This window comes from Lissotriton helveticus, chromosome 2_1, assembly GCF_964261635.1.
Source record: "Lissotriton helveticus chromosome 2_1, aLisHel1.1, whole genome shotgun sequence".
NCBI classification, from domain to species: Eukaryota; Metazoa; Chordata; class Amphibia; order Caudata; family Salamandridae; genus Lissotriton; species Lissotriton helveticus.
In genome coordinates, this window is record NC_136059.1 from 987,085,272 (window position 1) to 987,107,937 (window position 22,666).

Consider the following 22,666-nt stretch of genomic DNA (forward strand, 5'->3'; position numbering starts at 1 on the left):
TTTGATTTTGTTACTGGTGGAGGAACTAGCAAAAGCTATTCATGAATTAGCACATGAGATTGAAGAAATCAAACAAAATTTGGAATCACGGATGGATAAGGCAGATTGGGACAAATCACTTGAAGACATCACTACTAAACTAGAAAAATATTCAAAAGAGCTGCAGGAAGGCAAACTACGAAAGTTCAAGAGAGACACTTTGGACTATAAGTTAAACGAAGTATATACATGGGCCGAGGTATATGCCCAACGGAGAACATATCAAAAGAAGAAAGTAGTCACAACATCGGAAGAAAGCCTAGTTTCTGATAGTGATTTAAACACAGACAGACCAGCAGCTCAAGCCCAAATGTTGGATCTACAAGCATCCACAATTACAACTGATGTATCTAAAACAGTAGGTACTAGTAAGTCTTTTTTAGCCCAGGGAGGAGACTCCAGCCAACCACCAGGGAAACAACCATCAAAAAAGCAAACAGGGCAAAAACAAGGAGAGGAGGTCGAAGGGGCGCGCACAAGGAGAATGAGATAAACCTGGTTTTAAATATCTCTAAAACTGAATTGACTAAAGATGAATTGAGGGTACTCAATAAAGGATTAGGGTTTGTACCTACTTACGACACCAACAAGCTTGAAATTGAGGTAGCGTTCTACAAATTTATGCGTGTTCTGAAATTAAGACATTTTTTCACCAACATCATGCCACCTTTAACAGATAAGGAAGAACCTGAATTTCTGGAATTCAAACCGAAATCAAAATTTCAAGCACCAACAACCCATAAAATCTTGGAAGCTTTTGAAAAATCAGTAATAAACGATTTGGAAAATGTGAATTTGAGGAAAACCAAAAGAAAGAATCTCTCTGTATACGATAAAGCCATATTAAAAGGACTTCAGGATAACCAGAGTATCTTTATACAGAAAGCAGATAAAGGAGGTGCCATCATAGTGATGGACAGAACAATGTATAATCATAAGGTGGAAGAACATGTGGCTGACACTACCACTTATTTTGAGTTGGATAAAGATCCCATTGAAGATCTACAAGTCACCCTCAATGACATTTTGACCAATGCCCTTGAATTAGGGCACATCACTGCTAAGACCAAACAATATCTGACCGTGCAATTTCCGAGAAGGCCACGCCTCTATATGCTCCCCAAGGTGCACAAAAATCTATACGATCCACCTATGCGTCCTATTGTGACCGGATGTGGGACAGTGTTTGAACCACTAGGTCAATACATTGACAAATTCCTTCAACAATTCGTCCAGAAATGGCCGTCTTACATTAAGGACACGAATGATTTTTTACTCACATTAAAAGAGATACAATTACCAAGCTCTACTTTAGTGTGTACTATCGACGTAAAGTCGCTGTACACCTCTATTCCTCACCAATCTGGTATGGAGGCAGTGGAGTGGGCACTGCTACAACATCCATCAGTAAAAGCTGAAAGAGTTTTTATTTTGGAATTGTTACATTTTTGTTTATACCACAGTTATTTTGAATGGGCATCAAAGTTTTACTTCCAACAGAACGGAACGTCCATGGGATTTGCTGGGGCACCGGCATATGCAAACACCTTTATGGCAAAATTTGAGGCGGATCATATATACACGAATGAGGTCTGGAAGGAACATGCAATTTTATATCGCAGATTCATAGACGATATATTTGTATTATGGTCTGGAACAAAAGAAAGCCTAGAAAATGAAATTGACAGATTGAATTATTGTGAAGAGAACATTGAGTTCACTCATGTTATAAGTGACAAGGAATTGCCATTTTTAGACGTTCTGATTAAGATTGAGGATACCCAGATGATAACGAAAGTTTTCAGAAAAGACACAGATGTAAACAATTCTTTGTTATTTCAAAGTTTCCATCCCCAGAACCTGAGAAACAATCTACCGGTGTCTCAATATATGCGAATTAAACGGATTTGTTCTCATGATGAAGATCTGAAGGAGAATCTCACAGCACAACATCTACGATACAAAGAACGAGGTTACCCAGACGATATTTTATCCGCAGCTAAACATAGGATTGACACATACAGTCGTGAGAATTTGTTAATCCAGAAGCCTAAAAAAACTACGGACAGGCACGTGTTCGTGTCAAAATTTTCTACCTCTTCCCAAAAAATCAAATCAATCATCAACAAACATTGGGACCTTTTAAAGAATGAAGATGACTTTAATGGTATTTTTGATAAGAAACCAATTTTCGCATATACAAGGTCAAAGAACCTCAAAGAACTATTGATGACTCCGACAAGAGAAACTGAAGCAACGTATAGAGGGATGAAAAAATGCCAGAACTGTGTACATTGTTCCAACGTGATAGTTGGCAAAAAGTTGCATCATCCACAAACTGGAAAAGAAATTACTCTTCAGCATAATGGAGACTGCAATTCTAATAACCTAATCTACTACATTAAATGTCCCTGCGGGAAAATTTACGTAGGGAAAACTGAGAGAAAATTGAAAACAAGAATAACCGAACATAAGAGCACAATAAGGAACAAAAACGTAAAAAGTAATTTGTCAAAACATTGGAATGACAATAACCATAGCATTGCTCAGATCAGGTACTCCATACTGGAAGTTGTTAAGACATATGAGGGGGTTGATCTCACCAGGTCCCTCCTCCAAAGAGAGATACACTGGATTAAATTCTTGTCAACTCAAGAACCTAAAGGGTTAAATGAAAAAGTAGATCTATCTTGTTTTATTTGAATCTTCTTGCCCGCTGAACCTGCACCAGCAAGTTGCGAGCACTATCCAAAGTGATGATATAAGAAACATGCATAAGTTGGCAAAAGTATGAAGTATGGCACAATTTTTTCCCATTCACTCTTTTATCTGTCCCTTTTTCTATCACACTACGTTTCTTTTTATCACTTCTTCTATAGATTTTCTTTGGAGACCTTTAGGGTGATTAGTGTTGTTTAGTTAGCCGTCTTTCGATTCTCCAATATGGCGCCCGCAGTCTGTGTTAGTATAGAACTCAGTTGTAGTCCGTTTTCAGTGTTTACGTATAGCTGCCACGCTATACAGGCAGCGTGATCATGGAGGTGTAGTGTAGCTGGTCGGAGGAGCCGTGCGGCAGAAAACTCACAGAGACGGTGCAGAGAACAGTACTTAGAAACTTCAGCATTACGAGTTGAGGTAAGAGGCTGACAGATAGAGCGCGTGTGAATATAGTCTTGGTGAGGAAATGGTTGTGAACCCGGCAGTGAGAGATTTGTCCATCGTTATTTTTCAGAACCCAGACGAGTCCCTACTGAGATGAACACTCCGCACTGAGCTTCTAAGAGACTTTGCGGTAAGCGAAGGGTGAACACTGTAGAATTTGAGCCCTATACAGGGAGAACGAGTATAAAGCAGTTGTGAGGTGTAAACGCTATGATTTGTGTTTTCTTCCGGTTTAGATTGATTTAATTGGTGTCAGAGACAACAGTGAGTTGCTTTTACTAGAAACTTCGGTTATTTTCATTTCACAGTGGTGTGGGTGATCTGTGGTTTTAAAGCACACTAGCATGTCTTCTTGAAAATCTTTGGAAACATTTCCTTGTACATAATGATGTTTTGGTTTTCTGTGTTATGCACAAAACATAGGTAGTAACATTAAATTACCATTCAGTTTACAGGCCCCTGAGGAAGAGCTCTAAGAGCTTGAAATGCATTGGGCGAAAGAGAAAAGTCATCTACGTGAAGAAATTTGTTTGTTTTGAATTTGTAAATGTTAGAAAAATCATGCATTGAGAGAAAAATCATGTATTGAATGAATAATATTCTGTCAGAGTAAATTTGTACAATATTTGCAATCATTTTTTGTTTAAACATATGATAAACATTTGAATTTTGAGAATTTAAAGTCTTGATTTGAATATGTTAATAATTAAGCGGAGTGTCGCAGAGACAACCGCGCACAGATAAAGTGCGCTGAGGTTAAGGGTCCCAGACTCTTAAGATAGGTTCTGCTTCCGGCTGTGACATAACGCACATTATATGTGAGTGCCCTCGTACCAGATCATTTTGGCTTTTTGTACGAAACACTTTGGCTCATTCTATGTCATTGCCCTTACCCTTTACCTCTGCAAACATAATTCTACATGACTTTCGTGGCCTTTCCAAGTTTACTAAACCACAGATCCGTCTCCTCCATACTGCTTTAGCCACAGCAAAAATTTGTATATTGCGTCATTGGAAATCTTCCTTACCTCCTTCTCAGGAGGAATGGTTGGTAGCAATGATACAAACAGCCTCTTATGAACGTATAATTTACAGTCTACAGGACCAAGCTTCCATTTTTCTTCAAGTATGGTCCCCATTACTGGAAACCACAGTGGATAATGATTCTGTCTCTACTCCTTCTTCTGCGACTACTCTTCCTCCTTAACTTCACCTTCCTTGTAACATGCTTATTTTCTCTTCCTTCTCTCTTTCCCGCTTCTTATTATTTTTCCTGCTTACATCTCTCTTCACAACTAGTTTGTTACTCTGGGGCTTCCTTTCTCTTTCTTTCCTTTTCCTCTTCTTTTTTGCCCTGAATTTCGCCTTATGAATACTAGAGGATGTGTTGTTTTATGCCTCCTTTGTTATATTTTATGAATAACTTCCTCATTTATACTGTGTTCCATTTCTTCCTCTGCATATATATCTGCATTTGTGACTTATTTGAAATTTTCTTAATAAACAATTTCAACACAAAAAAGAATAACAACAAAATAAAAACCTCACTCCAATTAAAAAAAAAAAAAATGCCTGCTATTTACCAAACGTTTATCTCGTTGCCTTTTTGACAAAGAACTAGTATTTGTTTTCTGGACTCCTCTCCCAGAAAATGGGAAATATTTATAAAGTCCAGAAAAATAAGCGCAAAATACTAGAAAATAAATAAAGACGGTCTTTGTGGTGACGCCATTTGTAGAAGCCTCTTGTGCATCAAGCTATAAGCAATGCAGAATTGTTAGTAGACAACTCGCATCAGAGCTATTTATTGAAATAATTGTGTATTTGTTGCAGTTGTGTTTTCTACTTAATGGAAATGTAAAGACTATAGGCATTCTTGTGTTGATGCATAAGTCAATGATTTCTACATTGTTGTAATAAATATAGAAATATAGATTTTTCTGTCCTTAGAACTCAGTCATCTGGCTCCTTTATGGTCCTACTTCTGGGAAAACGTAAACTGCAGAAGACAAAACTGTTCCCTTGCTTTGTTTTACAGTGTCAGGGTGCCCTTTTTTTGCATCTTTTCTATGTTGCTCCGGTCCCCTTTTCCTCTCCACATATCTCATCTGCGTCTTACCATTGTTCCTTTATTTTTCAAATCAGCTGAGATCACTAGTACCTGCATCCTGGCCCTACGGATACTGACCCAAAAAATAATCTGTCAGGTGCTTTCTATCCGGAGGTTGATGTACAATCTGACAGATCCTATACTCGGGGTTATTACCACTCCGTTGCCTGTGCTGACAATTAACGTATTCGTTAAAAGGACCGTATAGTTATGTATTTATTGTTCATAATGAAAAGCAGGCTTGCTCCAATGTGTCTCTTGTGTGGAATGTAATACAATATCTGCTTGTCCATGGGGCAGGTTGCTTTATAAATCTACTTGTCCTGTAGCAAAATCCACTTGTCCTTTTGGTGCCATGTAGTGCGGCGTCAATTTGTGGCAGCAATCTCATTATATAAGAGCTCTGATATAGCCTCTCTGATTATGCCAGGGCTAATACCATAGTAGTGTTTGAATACTTGCAATCCCTTAATGTTGACACGTTTCCGCAGATCTATATACTGGGGCTGAAGGTACTGGTAAGCAATAGTTTCAGTGTTAGAATGCCCTGTTGAGTCTGTGAAACACCTACTAACTTGCATGTTTTAAGGGGTTTCAACAACTGTTCTGTAATCTTTTGCCATACTGAAAATTGTTGGAAATTTACTCCTGACAATGGTGGACGTAAACCTTCTTTCAGAATTGGGAAAAAAGTGGTTGGAGGGAAAGTGAACTTCCAAACACTCAGATCTTCACATGAGCAGATCTACACATGCATATTTGCTCATGCTAAAATGTAGTTCACAAATATTTTCTAGGAGTACAATTTCTTGTTCTACTTCTGTAAATTCTTGGGAATTCACGAAAGCCTTATGGCTGCACTTAATGCAAGGACATATACCATGGGTGCACTTTTGAGACTTTCTTTAATAATTGGGCCCCTAATTTGGTCTGGCGTTAACATGACCTTTTGCATTTATTAATATGCTGTCTGTCTCTCTCTGCATTGGCTGGCTTCACTGTGAGTGACCGCATTCTGCTCTTTCACAAGGCGCATATCGGCACACAAAAGTAGTTTTGTTCAGAGCCAGTAACTACTGTGGCAGTGTGTGCTATTTGAGACATAAAACTATTTTTGCTTTTGCTAATGTTTTTTATAATGGTGAGGGCCCAACAGCTCCCACACCAATAAGGTTTTACAAAAACCATGCCTAAAACAAGTCACATTTACAAAACTAAAAAGCTGACCACCAATTTCAGACCTACAGGCTTTGCCAATGTTTGTTTTCCATAATCTTATTGAAATTGGTTACACTGATAGCCCATTATGAATATTTTGGGGAAATACTAGCATGCATCAACACATGTTACTAAATGATGCTGCAAAGAAATGGAACCTGAAATTTTACAGTAGTTTAGTAAAATGTTTTTTTTCCTGCTTTCGTTTTTTATGAACTTTTTATTTTGAAAGGGAAGAATCATCAATCTTGCTTCCAAGCTTCTGCAAATATTTGCATCAAATCATAAAGCATTCTGGGAGTATTATACATATAGCCTCAAATTGCTAAACTTTGAAAACAAGTGTACACATTTTTATACTGGAACCACTGTCAGTAGTGCAGTCAGAGCTTACAACATTTACTTAGAGCGCTCACCCTAATAATAAAGGCTTTCAAATAATGAACCTTAAATACTAGTTTGAACAGCATTAACATATGGACAGAAATAATATTATATCTTAACTGCAGACAGTGACCTTCCCTGATCCATAATGTGGTACTGGTTTGTGCTGCAGGGGGTTGGGCCTAATTGTCACAAGGACAAATTACACATGAAAACTTGTTGTCCTTGACCCCAAATAATATGTAATGGGCGCTAGGAATTCCACATCCCGGTCTGTTCAGAAGAGACACAACTAAATAAAAGTGTGAGGTGATAATTTGTCTAAATCCTCTTTCCCAACAGGAGTTGGTTCAATGCCATTGGTGCCTACGTTTGCGCAGATAACTAACATTGTTTCTAAACTTACTACAGTGTACTTCTGCTGTACCAGTTTACAATCCTACTCTTCAGTCTTTCCAGTAGTCCAAGATGTCTTTTACCTTCCTGGCAGACATTGACATTCATGTAAAGGGGCGGCCACCTATTTATAATTCTTCTTTTGTGGCCATTAAGCTGTATTTCTAGGGTATTTTAACATAAATAAAGGCCTACAGTGCACTGAGATTGAATTGTACTGCTCAGATCTTACCCTTTCTGATCAGGATTTGTAGTTTAACGTTCATTTAGTGTCACTGTCCGGGGCATCAACTTTCATTGATATTATGTTCTTCACTTAAGGCCCAATACTTGAAAAACATTTTGTAATTCTTCTCCCTGCGGCCTTTTCGGATAATGGGCATCTCCTTGAGGTCGCCGGTGCTGTAGCTGTATTCCAAAACGGGCTGCTCTCCCTTCCACGGACACCTTTACAGAATTTGTTCCCCCCCCCTGCTGATTCTAAAAATGTGGAGACTTGATGTATCGTGATGATGGCATAGTTATTGCTTGCATGCATGAGATTCTTTTTCTGGAAATACCTTCTTGTGCCTGTAGAACAAAAAGTGAAACATAGATTTCCTTTGTCTTCGAGGTCGATGCCACCTGCTTAAACAAACCGCTGTTGCACTTTCTGCCATAGTTCCAGGTACTCTAGCTCAGTATTCTAAGAATGCACTGTTAAACAAGCTCTCCTAGACTCGATGAGTAGATCAATAACCAGTACATCTATATTTATTTATCCATGATTGCCAAAGCGTTTATTTCACTGGTGCCAGTTAGAAGAATTGTTATCGTCAATTGTTAAAGACTCTTCCACCTAAGACTAGCCTTGCTGCAAGGCAGATATTAATTTAGTCAGTGAGGTCTCATAAAGAGGGTGCTCTCCTGTTTTGGGTACAAGAGTTCGGACAGAAGGATTAGAATCCTTGAACATGAGATGGTGCTTTCTTAACCCATCTGTCAGGTGAATTGATTTGTGGTCCTTGCTGCTTTAGGCTTCGAGAGAGAGCGGTTTTCTTCAAGTTGTTAGTTTTCTGCCAGTCTGACTTCGTGACTTGCTTTTTAAGAGTGCAGTATTAATGTTGAAATGTTCACAGGTGTGTCAGTGGAGGAGTGTAAAAGTGAGTGTCTTTGTTTCTGAGGAAAGCAGTTTACATACATTAAAGAAACTTCTGGTGTCCTTCCAGATAAGAATGCACAAGTAATGTCTCTGGTTATTTGTAAATTGTAAACGTTGCTCAATTCGCTCTCCCTTATCGTGAATGTGTAATAAACCTTACTAAAAATTGAATATACTGCTATCATAAAAAAGTGCCTAATCAAAGACCATTTCCTCACAAGCCCCTTGTCCTCCAGGTGGTGCCCAGTCTTTTTAATCATATCTGTTTTAAACGCTTTAAAATACTCAAAATGACAACCTGTATTCTATAGATGTACATGCAAATAAAAAAATAAAAAAATTCCGGCTGATTGACTCATCCTTGAATCAGGCCCTGGGTTTCGAGAATTATATTTCTCCTGCTGGTGGTAATTGCATCTCCTTCTGTCCATGTGAAACTGAAGTACTGAAGATAGCCAGATTCTCTCTAAACCGGACTCTGATCTCCTTGGGCATAATTGAATTTGGATGACTGCCTACAGACTTGTTCTGTATTTTCTAGCTACGGAAAGCTTGTCTACACTTGTAAAGTATGGAAGTGCCTTCACCATCATGAAATTCCTGTCACTGTGCTTTGATGTAAAATCTGTTGGTGGATCTTCCGTCACATCTACCCCCGTTACCCTCTCTATCACTGCTCGAAGATCAGCATACACTGGGGTGGCTTGAGTATTTAGCTACAGTAGTTTGCCTCCCTTTAGCACTGCTCCTCCTTATACCGCTGGCTCTCATCTAAAGTATATTTAATGGAGAGCCTCACCACCCATTCCCCTGCCTCATCCTATTTTTAATTAGTATACCAAGCACATAAGAACTGTATTTTTGCCTAGGAGCAGGCAGTGGTAAGCCTGCATCTGCTACACTTTGTAGAGCTTTCAGCGGAGGAATCCTAAGGCCAGTAAATCTCTCATGTTTCATTGTTATGTGAAAGACACAGGACCTGAAGAGTTCATGCTTAAATTATTTTTCAGACTGGAGAAGTTTAGGGTGGTGACCACGTATCAAATTTCTATGTGCATTCAATACATAGGATATCTCCTTCTATATAACAACAGGGGGGACTTCACAAATTCTTCAGTTTTGCCACTTAAGGGTAAGCATTACCATTTTGAATCTGTCATTTACAGCAAACCAAATTTATTAAGAACCCTAGCTGTGTTTCATCTCACCTACAATGTTTGAATGCGTGTACAACCTAATTTTTACAGATACATTTCTCCATCTAGTTGTTAATACTACCCTGGGCTCGTCACGAATCAGTCCAACCCCTTTTAGTGAATTTCTTATACAGTGGCTGTTCTACATACCGCTCAGATATGTCTTTCCCACCGGAGAGCCTCATTGCACTAGTATATCTGTTGCTGTAAATCCTGGCAAACAAATACCATCTGCTTTGAAAGATTCCTTACTTAACACAATAGGAGTAACCCTATTTACTCAACAGAAGCTAAGGGTATAATGCAAACATCCAACAGTGTTCATTGTGGCACTGTTCTGAGGTATTCTATTTATAGTCGTTTAGCGTTATGTCAATTTCCGTGGTAAATAAATTACCCTTGTCAAAGATTAACAGCAAAAGAACAAACGTCTGACCAAGGTTAAACCTGTCAAATCCAAATGTACAATATATTCACCCCCCGTCCAAGGATGCAGATATTGGAGAAATATTCATGAATAAGGAAGGTGCACTCGATGTGAAGTCAATAGATCAGGCCAATATTATTCAAAATGTCTTTATTTTATTAAGTTAATCATAAAAACGGTCACACAGCCAACGCGTTTCGTTCCCGGTTGCCAGAGGGAACTTCGTCAGGCCTGATTTATTGACTTCACATAGAGTGCACCTTCCTTATGCATGAAAATTACCCTTGTCAATTAGTGTGCAAAGAGATGAATCATCCAAAAAGCTACATAAACATTGTATTAATTGCAAAAAATAGTTGAGCTTAAACATGAAATGAACATAGACACTGAAATGGTGCTAGATGCTTTCAACTTGATCAGACGTTGAAAATGAAACATTACAAAATACATATGTATACAAGAAACAGAAATCAGAAGACCTATTGAAATAGTTGTCAAACTAGTTGTCAAACAATTGTCAAACTATTGATGATGAATTGATGGTATAATTACTTGAGAAGGCAGAAGTGTTAAGCTTCTGGTTTTATCCTGGTATCCTCATCAAGCAGTGCAAAAGTAATCACCATTTAAGCAAGATTTTGTATCAGAATTGTAGGGAAAGGGGTTTCTGGATTGACCGCCCAGTCAATTGGTTCCAACGGGGGAGACTGGAGCCAACTGATCCTTTGGACTATATGTGCTGTGAAGATGTCATTGAATGAAGACATAATGCTCAGCAAGAAGCCTGTTTTCTTGTGTCTCGTAGACATAGACTGTTGACTGATCACATCCCTAATGTCAGTTGTGCAGCTGCATGTACACAAATCATTCTTACAGAATTACTGCCATATCTTATGCATATTTTCAACGTGCAAGACCTTTTCTTTCATTCTCACTCTAAGATCATGTTTGAGTATTCATTACAATTTCGGCATCTAGATTTCTTTACTGCGTCATGCTTAATTGTTTCTAATTAAACAACTTCTGTGCGATACTAGAGGGCCGTTTGGTTGATGCCCTTCAGTCACAATGATTGAGAACGGTAACCCATTGCACACATATATTGTCATGACAGAAATCGACTAGAAATGGTATACGTCAGAATAATGCCACAGTGTACCACTTTTACAAAGAATCCCACACATGGCAGCTCTTCGCTTCCATGAGATTTGAGAAATATCTCCAGTTAGCTTTGTGCTGATGGAACCTATATACAAACATTCTCTTGGCCCTGCGCTTCAACATTAAAGCTGAAGGTCATCTTCCTAGCCTTGAAATATTCTTCGATGTTTTACAAGTCATATTGCTTTCTGTTTCCCTTCGTGAGCCCCTCCTTTCTGCCTAATTCTAATGAATACCTGCGAGATGCCACTTTTAGCTGTATTACTACATGTGAGGGACCGTTCAACCTACTTTCTCAGACCATCATGTGCAACTGATGAACTGTTGGCACTCGTAAATGCCAAACATAGCCAATAAACTGAACACCAGTATCCTAGCTCATCTCAATGAAAATTGATCGACCCTGGATCAGCCTCATTCCCTTATTCCCCCCAACACTACTCCAGCTGCTGTCAGTCTGCACTGTAAGTAGTGAGTTCTTGAAGTGCTTTAATACTCATTAATCATCAAAATGGGAGGGCTACAGCTGCTAAAATACAGCAAACTTGGAACATTGTAGGTTATATGCAGTTTTGCATTCTATGTCTTCCATGTTTTAGGCTCAATGAGTGCATACTTTGAAGGATTCTGTTCTTTAAGTCTGCTGGTGTGGATTTTGTGGATATCTATCACTTTTCTTTACTCTAAAGACCGCCTTAGCTACCCAAGAACAAAATTGCTAGTATGTTACCAATTTGTAGTGAAAACAAAGTATATGTATAATATGATTGAGGAGATGAAATTCAAATAAAGGTGCAAATTATTTCTAACATTTTAATGTATTTTTTCTTCAAAGCTGGAACTGGCACAGAAGCATCCTGATATCTATGCTGTGCCAATTAAAGTGCAAAAGCCAGAGCAGAATTGGCAGCAGCCCATCAGGTATGTTTGATAAATTATGCTTACTAGATTTTCTATAAAAACTGTACGATTGTAGCCTTGCTGATTCCTATTATGAGATAGCGGCATCTATAAGAATTTATTATAGTCCAGCATATTAAAAAACATTCATATTGTGTTACACCTGTAACATCTTTATAGAAACCTAGCAACTGTGTGCACTATTCATTTTGCTTTTATTCTCCGCCCATTAAAAGTCCACTACCACTTCCTTGAGGAATAAAACATAGTTGGATATGTATAATACTATGCAATTTTTAGGTCTAGAAATGCCGTCCAGGACTCAAGTAAGAACATGAAAGAGAACAGTAATATGTTCAGTGCGAGATCATATGTTTTTAAGATATTCATTTTTTTGATTTTTTTTTTAATTATCTTCGCCACCCAATAAAGGAGGACAAAAAGTAGCGAGTTTGTCATGAGGTCTCTTCTCCTTGGGAACAAGAAGGGTCTTTCTAGGGAAATACCATGCTCTTTTCATGGAACATTTCACTGGTCTTTCTAGGTATCCCTTCACTATAAGTTTCTTACAAAGATGGCTGGCTTCCCTAAACAAATCCTTCTTTATTTTAGAGTTGTAGCAAAGTCTAAGGAATTCTCCTAATGGAAGAGCATCTTTTAGAGCTATAGGATGATGGCTGTGACATTTTTCTCAATCCGTTTTTTTTTTTTATTTCAAACGATTTTATTAGAAAGACATATTTTTTACATAGTCCGTACAGAGAGAATGAAGGCAGTACTGGTCATGTTATAACGCCGTTTGGGTTACAGTTGGCGTACATTATATATGTTTAGGCATTTACACGTTGGTAGGCATTTACGATCTGTGGCGTTTGCAGCCTTGATGGGCCTATGTATTGCCCTCAAGAGAGGGAAGCGAAAGTGGGAAAGGAAAGAAAGAAAGAGAAAAGAGGACAGTAAGGGCGTCTCGTTAGTTAGCAGGCATTGTTCCAGGGTTTTCGGTGGGCTGAGGTTGGGGGCGGGGTACCGAGACGTGTGGGCTGCCTAAGGTGGTTTGTACGAGCCCAGATATTTGTCCAAGGAGTGCCACATCTCGCCCTTTGGGCTGTATTTTGGGGATTATTTTCGTGTTATGTTGTCTGCCCCACTTAGGAAAGTGATCCAGTTGAACCAACTTTTGAAGGACGCCTTACCAGTTAGCTAGGAACAGCCGCTGTGAGCAGGAGGTCGATCAGTTGGCTATCGTTTTTTTAATCGATTTCTGGGGGCATGAAGGCGGTGACTACACCCAGGAAGTCTGGTTGTGGCGAGTACCCAGTTACGTTATGTATGCACTCCCGTACTCTCCTCCAAAACGTCTTGACTTTAGGGCAATACAAGATAAGGTGCGCTAAGTCTCCCTTTTCCTTATGGCAGTTCCAACACAGATCGCTATTCCGGAGCCCGACGGCCGCCAGGCAGTCTGGCGTCCAGTAGGATCGGTGGAGGAGCCAGTATTTAGTTTGTGCTAGGATTGGGGTGACTTTGTTTTTGGCTGCTGATGTCCAGAGGTGCGTCTTTTCCTTCTCACTGAATTGTCTGCCCATGTGGTCTTCCCAGTTCTCTATTGTTTTGGCATTTAATCTGGTTGTCTTTGGGCTCAGCAGTTTGTATAGGTGCGATGTCTGGTGGCCGATTTTGTTTAAATTCGCCATGTATTGGAGGATTGAGGGGGGATCTTTGTTTAGGTTTGCTCTTGTGATGGCCGCCCATATTCTTAGGAAGCTGTAGAATTCTATATCTGGTAGGTTGTGTGTTTGTTTTAGGCAGTCGAACGTGAGCGGGGTATTGAGCCGCTCTAGCTGGTTGGGAGTGAAGATGCCCCGTTCAAACCACGTGTTAATTCTAAGTGTCTTGTCTTTGTATTTTATTTTGTTGTTGTCCCAAATAGATTCCCATCTTGTGTTCCTAATGCTCTTCTCCATTCTTTTGTCGGCTTTGAGGAGAGCGTTCTTGGTGTTTTTGAGTATGGTGTTGTTGGCCTCGGGGTGTTTATTGGCTGTGAGTAGGGCTAGGGGTTCAAGACCATTTAGAATTGCTCTTTCTATCGCCAGCCATACCGGCGTGTATTCCTGCTCTGGTGAGAGACAGTGTATCACTTGTAAGGCTAGACATGCTGTCTGGAATGTTTTGATGTTGGTGAGATTGAGTCCCCCTAAGGTTTTACTTAGCTTTAGTTTCTGTAGGCTTATCCGGGGTTTCTTGTCTCTCCATAGGAATTTATTTGTCATGATAACTGCTGGCACCCTGTATGCTTTGTCTAGCTCAACGTTTCTGTCAAACTTGATTCCTGCCATTAGTGGTATTAGTTCTTCTACGAGGGTTATGCAGGATCTGGATTTATCTTCTTCTCCCTCAAGAACCCCCAGGAGTCTTATGTTCCCGCTCCTGCTGCGGTCGTCTTGTTCCGCCAGCTGTTTCTGGAGGGTGATAGAGACCTTAGGACTGTAGAGACTTGTTTGATTGGGCGTTATCATCCTCTATTTCGCTGATTCTCTTTTCCACAGCGTCTATACTGCTGTTCGTATTGTGCTGGTCCGCCCTTATGGCTGCCAGCTCTAGCTGCATATTGTCTATTGTCTGTTTGGTTGATTTGGCTAGGTCGTTTCCATCGTTGATCTTCTTGAGGATCATGTCCAGGGTAATTTCGTGCTTCTGTTTTAGCGGCGATTCCGGTGGGACCTTTTTGTATTTCTTGCTGGTCCAGTCTGTACCTGCTTGGTTCACGGATGGACCTTGTCTTGGTCTTTGCTCCTGCCAGTTTCCGTGCTTGCCACTACTCTCTGCTATGCTGTTGCCCCCTTTTCCTTGGGTAGTTGGCTGTTCGTGAGGCCTTTTTGTTTGCCCGCATATACCGTAGCAACCTTTATGCAGATTTGATGTGACCAGTGCCGGATTTTGTGGGGTGCGTTGAGCCTGTGTGGTTCTCTGCTTGCGCTGTGCTCAATGTTAGTTAGCTGCTGACCCCCGGCTTATACCCTGTCTCGGGACACTCGGCTTCTGGCAGGTTGTTGGCACTGTTTCACTCCATCAGGCTTGCTTGAGGTCTATCCCCCCGTGGTTTGGCAAGCGGTGATTATCTTCAGTGGTGGTAGACTTGTGCCGGCTTCCTGCTCACGGTCCCTTCACGCAGTCACTGGGCCCTACTCAGGACCTGGCGGGCCTGTCTCCATTATTTTGTTGGTGGTCACTGTGGCCGTCAGTGGCTCTTTTATTGCATTCGCGGGCTCCTGCAGCTGTCCAGCTGTTGGGAAATGTGACTCTTGCCAAGATGGCGGAGCCCTAAGAGATAACTTCAGTTTCCGATTTGGGCCAGCTACCATCGGCTCTTTCCTCTCCGTTGATGTGCTCGTTTTGGGCCCTTTCTCTTTTCTCTGCCAATTGTTCGCACTCTGCCCCCTGCTGGCTAAAGTCCGGGTGGGCTGCTGCGGGCCCAGCCGCGACCGGGAGGCAGACGGTGTCGGAAGGATGGCTGCCCCCGTCTGTGCGCTATCAGTTTTGTTTTTGCCTGCTTGTGATGGTCGTGATGCCGCCGATCCCTCTCTCTCCCCTAGTGCCTATAGCTAGAGTGGTAATTAATGGTAAAACTTCTGAGAGTTTCTCGATAACGAGAGGTACTAGGCAGGGTTGCCACTTATCGTCCCTGCTGTTCGCGATTGCCGTGGAACCGATGGCGGCTAAATTATGACAACACCACCGTGACAGGGCACTGCAATGTAACATGAGGCAGATATTAGTTTCCCTTTGCGCGGACGACATCACACTTTATATACGAAACCCCCAACAGAATTTGAATATTATCCTTCGAGAATTTATAGTATTTGGCAAGTTCTCAGGGGTCCATATTAATTGGGGCAAATCTTGCATCTTCCCCCTTACTGATGCAACGGGTCGCTTTCCTTTGGATTATCCGATGGCATGGTGCGAGGATGAACTGAAATATTTGGGTAATCGCGTGACAAGGGATAGAGACAAATTGATGCGTCTTAATTATGGCACCATGACGGTGCGAATCACAGATAATATATCAAGATGGATCACCCTCCCTCTCTCCTTGGCGGGCCGTGTGTCTATGATTAAGATGGTCATATTACCACAATTACTTTACCTGGGTGGTGGTGGTGGATCCCCTTTTTCCCCGCCTATCTTTTCTTTTTGATATGACCTTGTGCTCTTTCCTGGATCTTTATTCTTTTATTCCTCTTGTATTGGATATATGTTATATTTGAATTGTCTGCTCTGTTATAGTAACGTTGGCCATTGTAAAGAGTACTATTCATTTATGCTACTGACAATTGATTGTACTGTTATGAAACATTAAGTAACTGTAGTGTATGACTACATGTATACCATGTTTATGATGGTTTTCCAAAAAATCAATAAAAAGAGTTTTAAAAAAAAAGGATGCAAGACAGTAGAGGCGGCTGGTGGATTTGATATCTGTGCTAGCATATTATTTAGCAACCCAACTCTGTGCTATATGTCTGAATGTCGAGGACAAAAAAGTCGTCCTACAAAAATATTATTGCTAAATATTGAGAACCAAAATATCATGAAGGTAAGTATATATAGATAAATGTAGATTTACTATTCCTAACTTCACATCTCTTAAAGATACATATATCAACAAGTTACATAAATGAGTTAAATATAGTAAGCCTAAAGTTGGATACCTTTTAAGTACTTACCAACTTGATATCTTGGCAGTAGATATTTTAGCCGCAAATCTTTTGTAGGACAACATTTCTGTCATAGTTTTCCAGTAGTATGTGATTGTAGCTAAGATGAGGTCAGCGGCTGTCTTTGTTCTAGTAAAGAGAAGGTGGGCCTGATCTTTGTGATATTATTTATCTGAAGTGAGCCTGGCCTCTGGGATATATTGGGCTCAGATGAGTCCATTCTCCACATTGTAATATCATTGGAATGAGAAAGCTTATGTGATGTAATACAGATTCAGTGCAGAACAAAAGGGCTTTGGCTTATTAAGGGAGTGGGCAATTAGGCTGTAAGTAGCTAAATGGTCGAGAATACATCCACAAAACATTGAATGAGTACACAGTTTTCTTTATAGGGATACCAGAATCAGTCGTCCTTCTAAGTTCTCTTCCTCACTAGGAAATAACACAATCTACTTTTACCTCTATCAAGGTGGTTGTTATATCATAAGAACGCACTTTAAAGTCTAATTTGTAAAAGCACGGACATATCATTTAATCAATGCAAACATGCACATATGTTGTGGTGCAGTGTAGGCTGTCACCGCAGACACTCATCTTTATCCTTTATAAGTTTAAAGAAAATTGTGAACTCTAATAAATACATACAGAATTTACAATAAGTTCACGTATGCTAATATGGACCCCGATTATGAGTTCCACGTACAGTATATAGAAACCTGTATCCCATTACCTTTCTAAAGCCTAGTTGTGACATCACTACTTACCTCTAGTAAGAAAACGACATTCCTATCCTAGTGTACAGACGAGGTGCAGCATCACAGTGTCTCTGCCAGAGCAAGGTGACAACTGGTTGGCAGGTCTTTCAGAATAATTACAACTGCGGGTTAAACAGATTAAGAAAGAACAATATTTCATCTCTTTCCTTTGAACTTTCTTCTACTTGGAAATTCACTTTACTAAACCAGCATTGGGGCGTAGGCCTAAGGAAAACGCGCATGTGGCTCCCCATGAAGCAGTGCCTACAGTTCAAGACCCTTTGTTTTTGCACGGAATGGGATGGGGCTGTGGCCCAGGTCTGCTTAGTAATGTTTTTAGAAGGTATCAATCACCCTTGGAGGATGTTGAGAATCGAGGGATCAGGTGAGGTTGGTCCAACAGAAAATTCATAAACACCTCTATTGTAGTGCTTCTCTGGCTTCCCACAGTGCTTCAGTGATCATTCAGTATGTTAGAGGCTGCAATAATTCTTGTAGAACCGAAGAAAATCGTCACAAAGATTTTGGTGGCACCTATGACTCGTGCGGATGCGTTACTAGCTCCAGATGCGGCTAGGATGAATGTTTAAATAATGGATGAGTACTTTAAATTCAGACTCTAAACGAAATCCCCCACTGGAGCATTGTATGCAGATCGTGTGCATAGCTTAGCATGGATTGCTCAGCGGGTCATGCGCCGCCGGCAGAGATCTTTCTACAACCCCGAGTCACAGATTCAATTTTGGCTGAGTTAATCAATCCTTCATCCATCTGAGCGTGATACGATGAGTCTGGCAACAAAAAGGCAGTTATCACCCAAAAATTGCTGTCTAGGGTGGGAGAATTATAAAAAAAAAGTGTTAGGAAATCACAATGAAGGATACGGCTAAGGTGGCATTAGAACACATAGGCAAAGCAGGCCTCCCCAAGAATGCCTCTGCCCCCCAGGTCCACTCACAGCTAGACAAGCATTCGTTTTTTTTCAGTGCTTCTATCGGCCCTGGGACCTTTCTGTTCTCATCTTAATTCCTTCACGTTCTCATCTTAATTCCTTCACTTGCCTTACGGGCAGCTTAAAGTGTCCAGTGAACGAGTTTATTTTACTTATATTAGCGCATAATCCGAACTTTATTGCTTTTAGGCGCTAAGGCATCAAGAAGTGACATGTTCATATGGATATTTATGAAGCTAGACATTTTCACCTTCTCAAAACTACTTTTTAAATTTTTTTTTTACAATCCTTTCAATTATGTGTCTTCCGAAACCACAGCTAGCAGCGCCAAGAGGCCTTTCGTATTGTATAGTGCACACTGTATGCTGCGCTCTCTAACTTCCGAATGTGAATGCAGCAGTATAGCGTCAGTGTGCAGCCGGTGCAGTGCAGTTTTCAGTACTTTGGCAGTCCTGACCGATAGCATGGAGAGCCACTTAAATGACTTACTTATCTGTTTTTAAAAATATTTGTAGACGTGAAAACGTATTTTTGTTCCTCTGTACTTATGTGTGAAAATCTGAAAAAGCATTCTTAATAACGAAGTAATGTTCTAATAGTTCCAGGCCTCCAGAGCCCCAGAAACCCCCCTCAAAGACCCCTCAAGACAAAAGAGGCAGCTATGGGAGTGATGACGAGGAGGAAGAGTACCGCCGTCAGCTAGCAGACCAGTCCAAGCGTGGTTATTATGCTCAGCCATCAAGATACCGGGATACAGAGCTGTAGGCTGCACAGTGTTTGTTACAGATGTTTTATGAAAAGTGATTTTATACTATGTATACCATGTGTACTTCTTGCTCAGTTAAAATGGATGATCTTTAATATCCTCCGGCTGGCACGTGGTACTGTGTTGTGTTGAGTCTGGTCAGCACTGAAGGTGTTGGTTGTACACTACAAGGGGATGGGGAAGGCTTTCGTAACTGTATAAAGAAAATGTATTCACTGGCAGGGTCTGAACACTGATGCCTTTGTTTCATGGACCAAAACCAAATGTACACTATTGCATTTTCTCATGTCCTCTTTTACCTTACTTTCTTTTGTACGATATACACTGATTTGTGTTTGCAGTTAAGATTCTTGGTGAAAAAGGCCAAGATACCTGAAAACAAGGAAGATTCATAAAGTGTTTTATACATAACCTGAAGTGCCTTCCTTTAGAGCAGTTATAAGGTGTAATGTTGTCTGTCATGTGCAGTGCAACTGGTCACAGTTTTCTGTAAAAGAGATTTCAAAATGTAAACTTGTACCTGTTATTCACTGTAGAGGCTTTTTGTTTTCTAATTCATGGGTTGCTTCTTTTATCCCTAAACTTAGCATATTTATATATGGTGGTGCTGTTTCAAAGGAAGAGTGCTCTCGTATTAATATAATCGTGCTGTACAAATTCTTTTAATATTTTCGAAACGTTATAAAGGCTAATGAAAATAAATTAATGATGTAAACATGCACTAGTGTGTACTTGAACATTATTCTTCATGTGTCTGTGAATTGTTGACCCCCTTTCCCACACCTTCACTTTCGGTTCTTATGGGAAGATGAAGGGTGGAATGAATACCATAAACTGCTTATCAATGATGGTCTTTCTGTTCGTGAGCCACCCCAGTTTCAAAGCTATGTGGAGCTAGGTTTTAATGCTAAGGCGGCATTGGGCTTGCAATGTTATTGCTGGCTGTGAGAGCCTGTGACATGCATGCCAGGCAGACTCACTCCTTGATCTTTTTGCCCCTAAATGGCTTCTTGAATTTATTTCGCACTAACCTGTTGTCCTTGACCTTTTGAATCCTTGCCGTCCTCTCCCCCACTTGTGACTGCATAGCCCTGGGGGGCCACTCTATTAGGGCGGAGGAGCGCCGCCCCCGCCACCAGCAGAACATTAAACAAATTATTTTATCCCCTGGATACGCCCCCAGGACTCTGATGAGTCTCGGGGGGCGGGTCCAGGGGATGACTGCTGGTGCGGGAGTAGTGGGCTCTCCCTCCACTGCACATGAGGGGTTTGGCCGGCCGTCTCAGGCTGATCAAACACCTCCTGCACTGTGAAGCTCTCCCATCCCAGCTGCGTTGCTGGGGCTGGAGAGAGCATGCACAGGCTCCCAGTGTGCCTGGGAGCGCAAGTTGCCGGCGCTCTAGCCAATCCTGAGGCTGCTCTCATGTGAGATCAGCTTCAGGATTGGCCGCAGGGCAGGCTGGGAGCCTGTGCCCAGGACCAGAAGGAGGACAAGGCAATTTGCGGGAAACCCGGTGGCCACAAGGTACATTTATTTTCGTTTTTATTTTTTTGCCCTCCCCACCTCCCTAATCTCCCCCCCCCCCCCCGCCCAAACGCCGGAACGTGACAAATAGAATTGGTGTTTTGCTTCAAGCAAGGATTCTCCTTTGTGCATCTGTGTCTGTTGCTATTTTCATCTTGTTTGAAACAATAGCCCTGCTCAGGGGTTTTACGGCGTCAGTTTGCTTTCCTGCAATAGAATCCTGACTCTGCAGTTTCTTCTTCACTCTTTCACCTTGTATAGTTATTAGAATAGTTTGACCTTCCTTGAACTGCTGATTCATCCATTCATTCTTTTTTATGAAGCGCATACCACAGACATATTTCACTAGGTCAACATAGGTTCTCTGTGTTTTACTAAAAACAAGTTGATTCTCAATCCTTAGGTTCAGATAATCAAGGTGGTCCATACTTTTGGTGTCCGGTACCAAAAGGTGTGTCCTTCAATGCTTGCTTTATGATTTTAGGCTGATAAAGCAGATGTACATTGCCAAATCAAAGCTCTCATGGAGGGCAATTCGAGAGCAGCACAGAAGCCATCTCCGAGTTCCCCAAGGTATAAAAAAAAATCGGAAACAGAGCCATTTACATGGCCAGTAAGTGCAGATCTCTGTATTTCTCATCATCCATCTGCACCGGAAGTGACATTACTGGTTTCCTGCAGTCCTCCCCCTTCCAGAACCTACGTAATGGCAGCTGCAAAACGGACACTCCAAAGACAAACCCATCTGCGTCCAGACTGCACCCAGTGCCAGGAATCCTTGTTCTCCACATCAGCAACTTGCTGAAAGCCACCAAGAACCTCAACAGGTGGATCCACTGCATGTGCCAATACCCTGAAGTCCCCTCAAGTGCAACTCAATTACAAGAACCGGACCATATGCCAGCTGGTACACGAAGGGAACATCCCTGCAAGCAATAGTAGCGTAATGGAGACTAAGGCAAGACACCACAGATAAAGACCTCTTCATATCATTCCTAAGACGCTACTACCAGAAAATATGGAACTCCAAGTGCACAGCTCTTGCAGATCGCATTGACCTTGGTACTAACAGCAGCATGGGAATCTTTACCATCATCGAATATTTAATAGCTCCTACCACTGTCTTCAGCAACATCACCCCCTCAATAAGACCTTTGCAACAGTCTCTCTGAATTCTTCTGTAACAATATCACCTCCATTTACAGCAACTTTGACCCTTAGCTGAACCCCATCACTGTCGCAACTCAATGTCCCATCATGGCCGAAGAAGTTCCCCTACCCCTGAACGCTTAAAAAAAAATATATATATATATATATATATATATATATATATATATATATATATATATATATATATATTACCTACTGGCGGTCGCCAGTAGGTATATATAGTTAGGATTTTTTCTCTATGGGTTTTTTGAAAATTCTATGTCTAATAACTTTGGCGTTTGTGGACGGAATCGGCTGAAATTTTCAGGAAAATGGCACATTTTGTTTCTGAGCAGCCCTTGAAAATTTGGGGGGGGTTCGTCCAGTGGGGGCCGAGAAAAAAGGGGGGTCCCAAAACGTGTTTTTAACATTGAGTTTTCCATAGGGCGGTTGGCCTCACTTTTAGCCCGAACGGCTGAATGGATTTGCACGAAACTTGGCAAAATTGTAGGGACTGGTAGCCCGATGTGCCTTTTGTAGGTCTCAATATATGTGCTCCAGTGGATTTTGAGAAATTAACGTTTAAAAAAAGATATATATCTGTAACAGCGGACCGGTTAGCGCTCTGGTTCGCGGACTTTTCGCGCAACGGAGCTTTGCGAAGCGA

General features: G+C 41.0%; 1 protein-coding gene across 4 annotated transcripts in view; it reads left to right on the top strand.

The window, feature by feature from the left end:
- Positions 1-20,046, top strand: part of LOC144818378 (tight junction protein 2-like) — a 438,051-nt gene extending 418,005 nt beyond the window's left edge. For all 4 annotated transcript variants that reach the window (XM_078675742.1, XM_078675743.1, XM_078675740.1 and 1 more), the window contains 2 exons: positions 12,070-12,155; positions 19,159-20,046. In XM_078675742.1, coding sequence (XP_078531868.1) covers positions 12,070-12,155; positions 19,159-19,324 — 252 coding nt within the window. In that variant the 3' untranslated portion in view covers positions 19,325-20,046. The remainder of the gene's footprint in view (positions 1-12,069; positions 12,156-19,158) is intronic.
- The last annotated feature ends 2,620 nt before the right edge of the window (positions 20,047-22,666 follow it).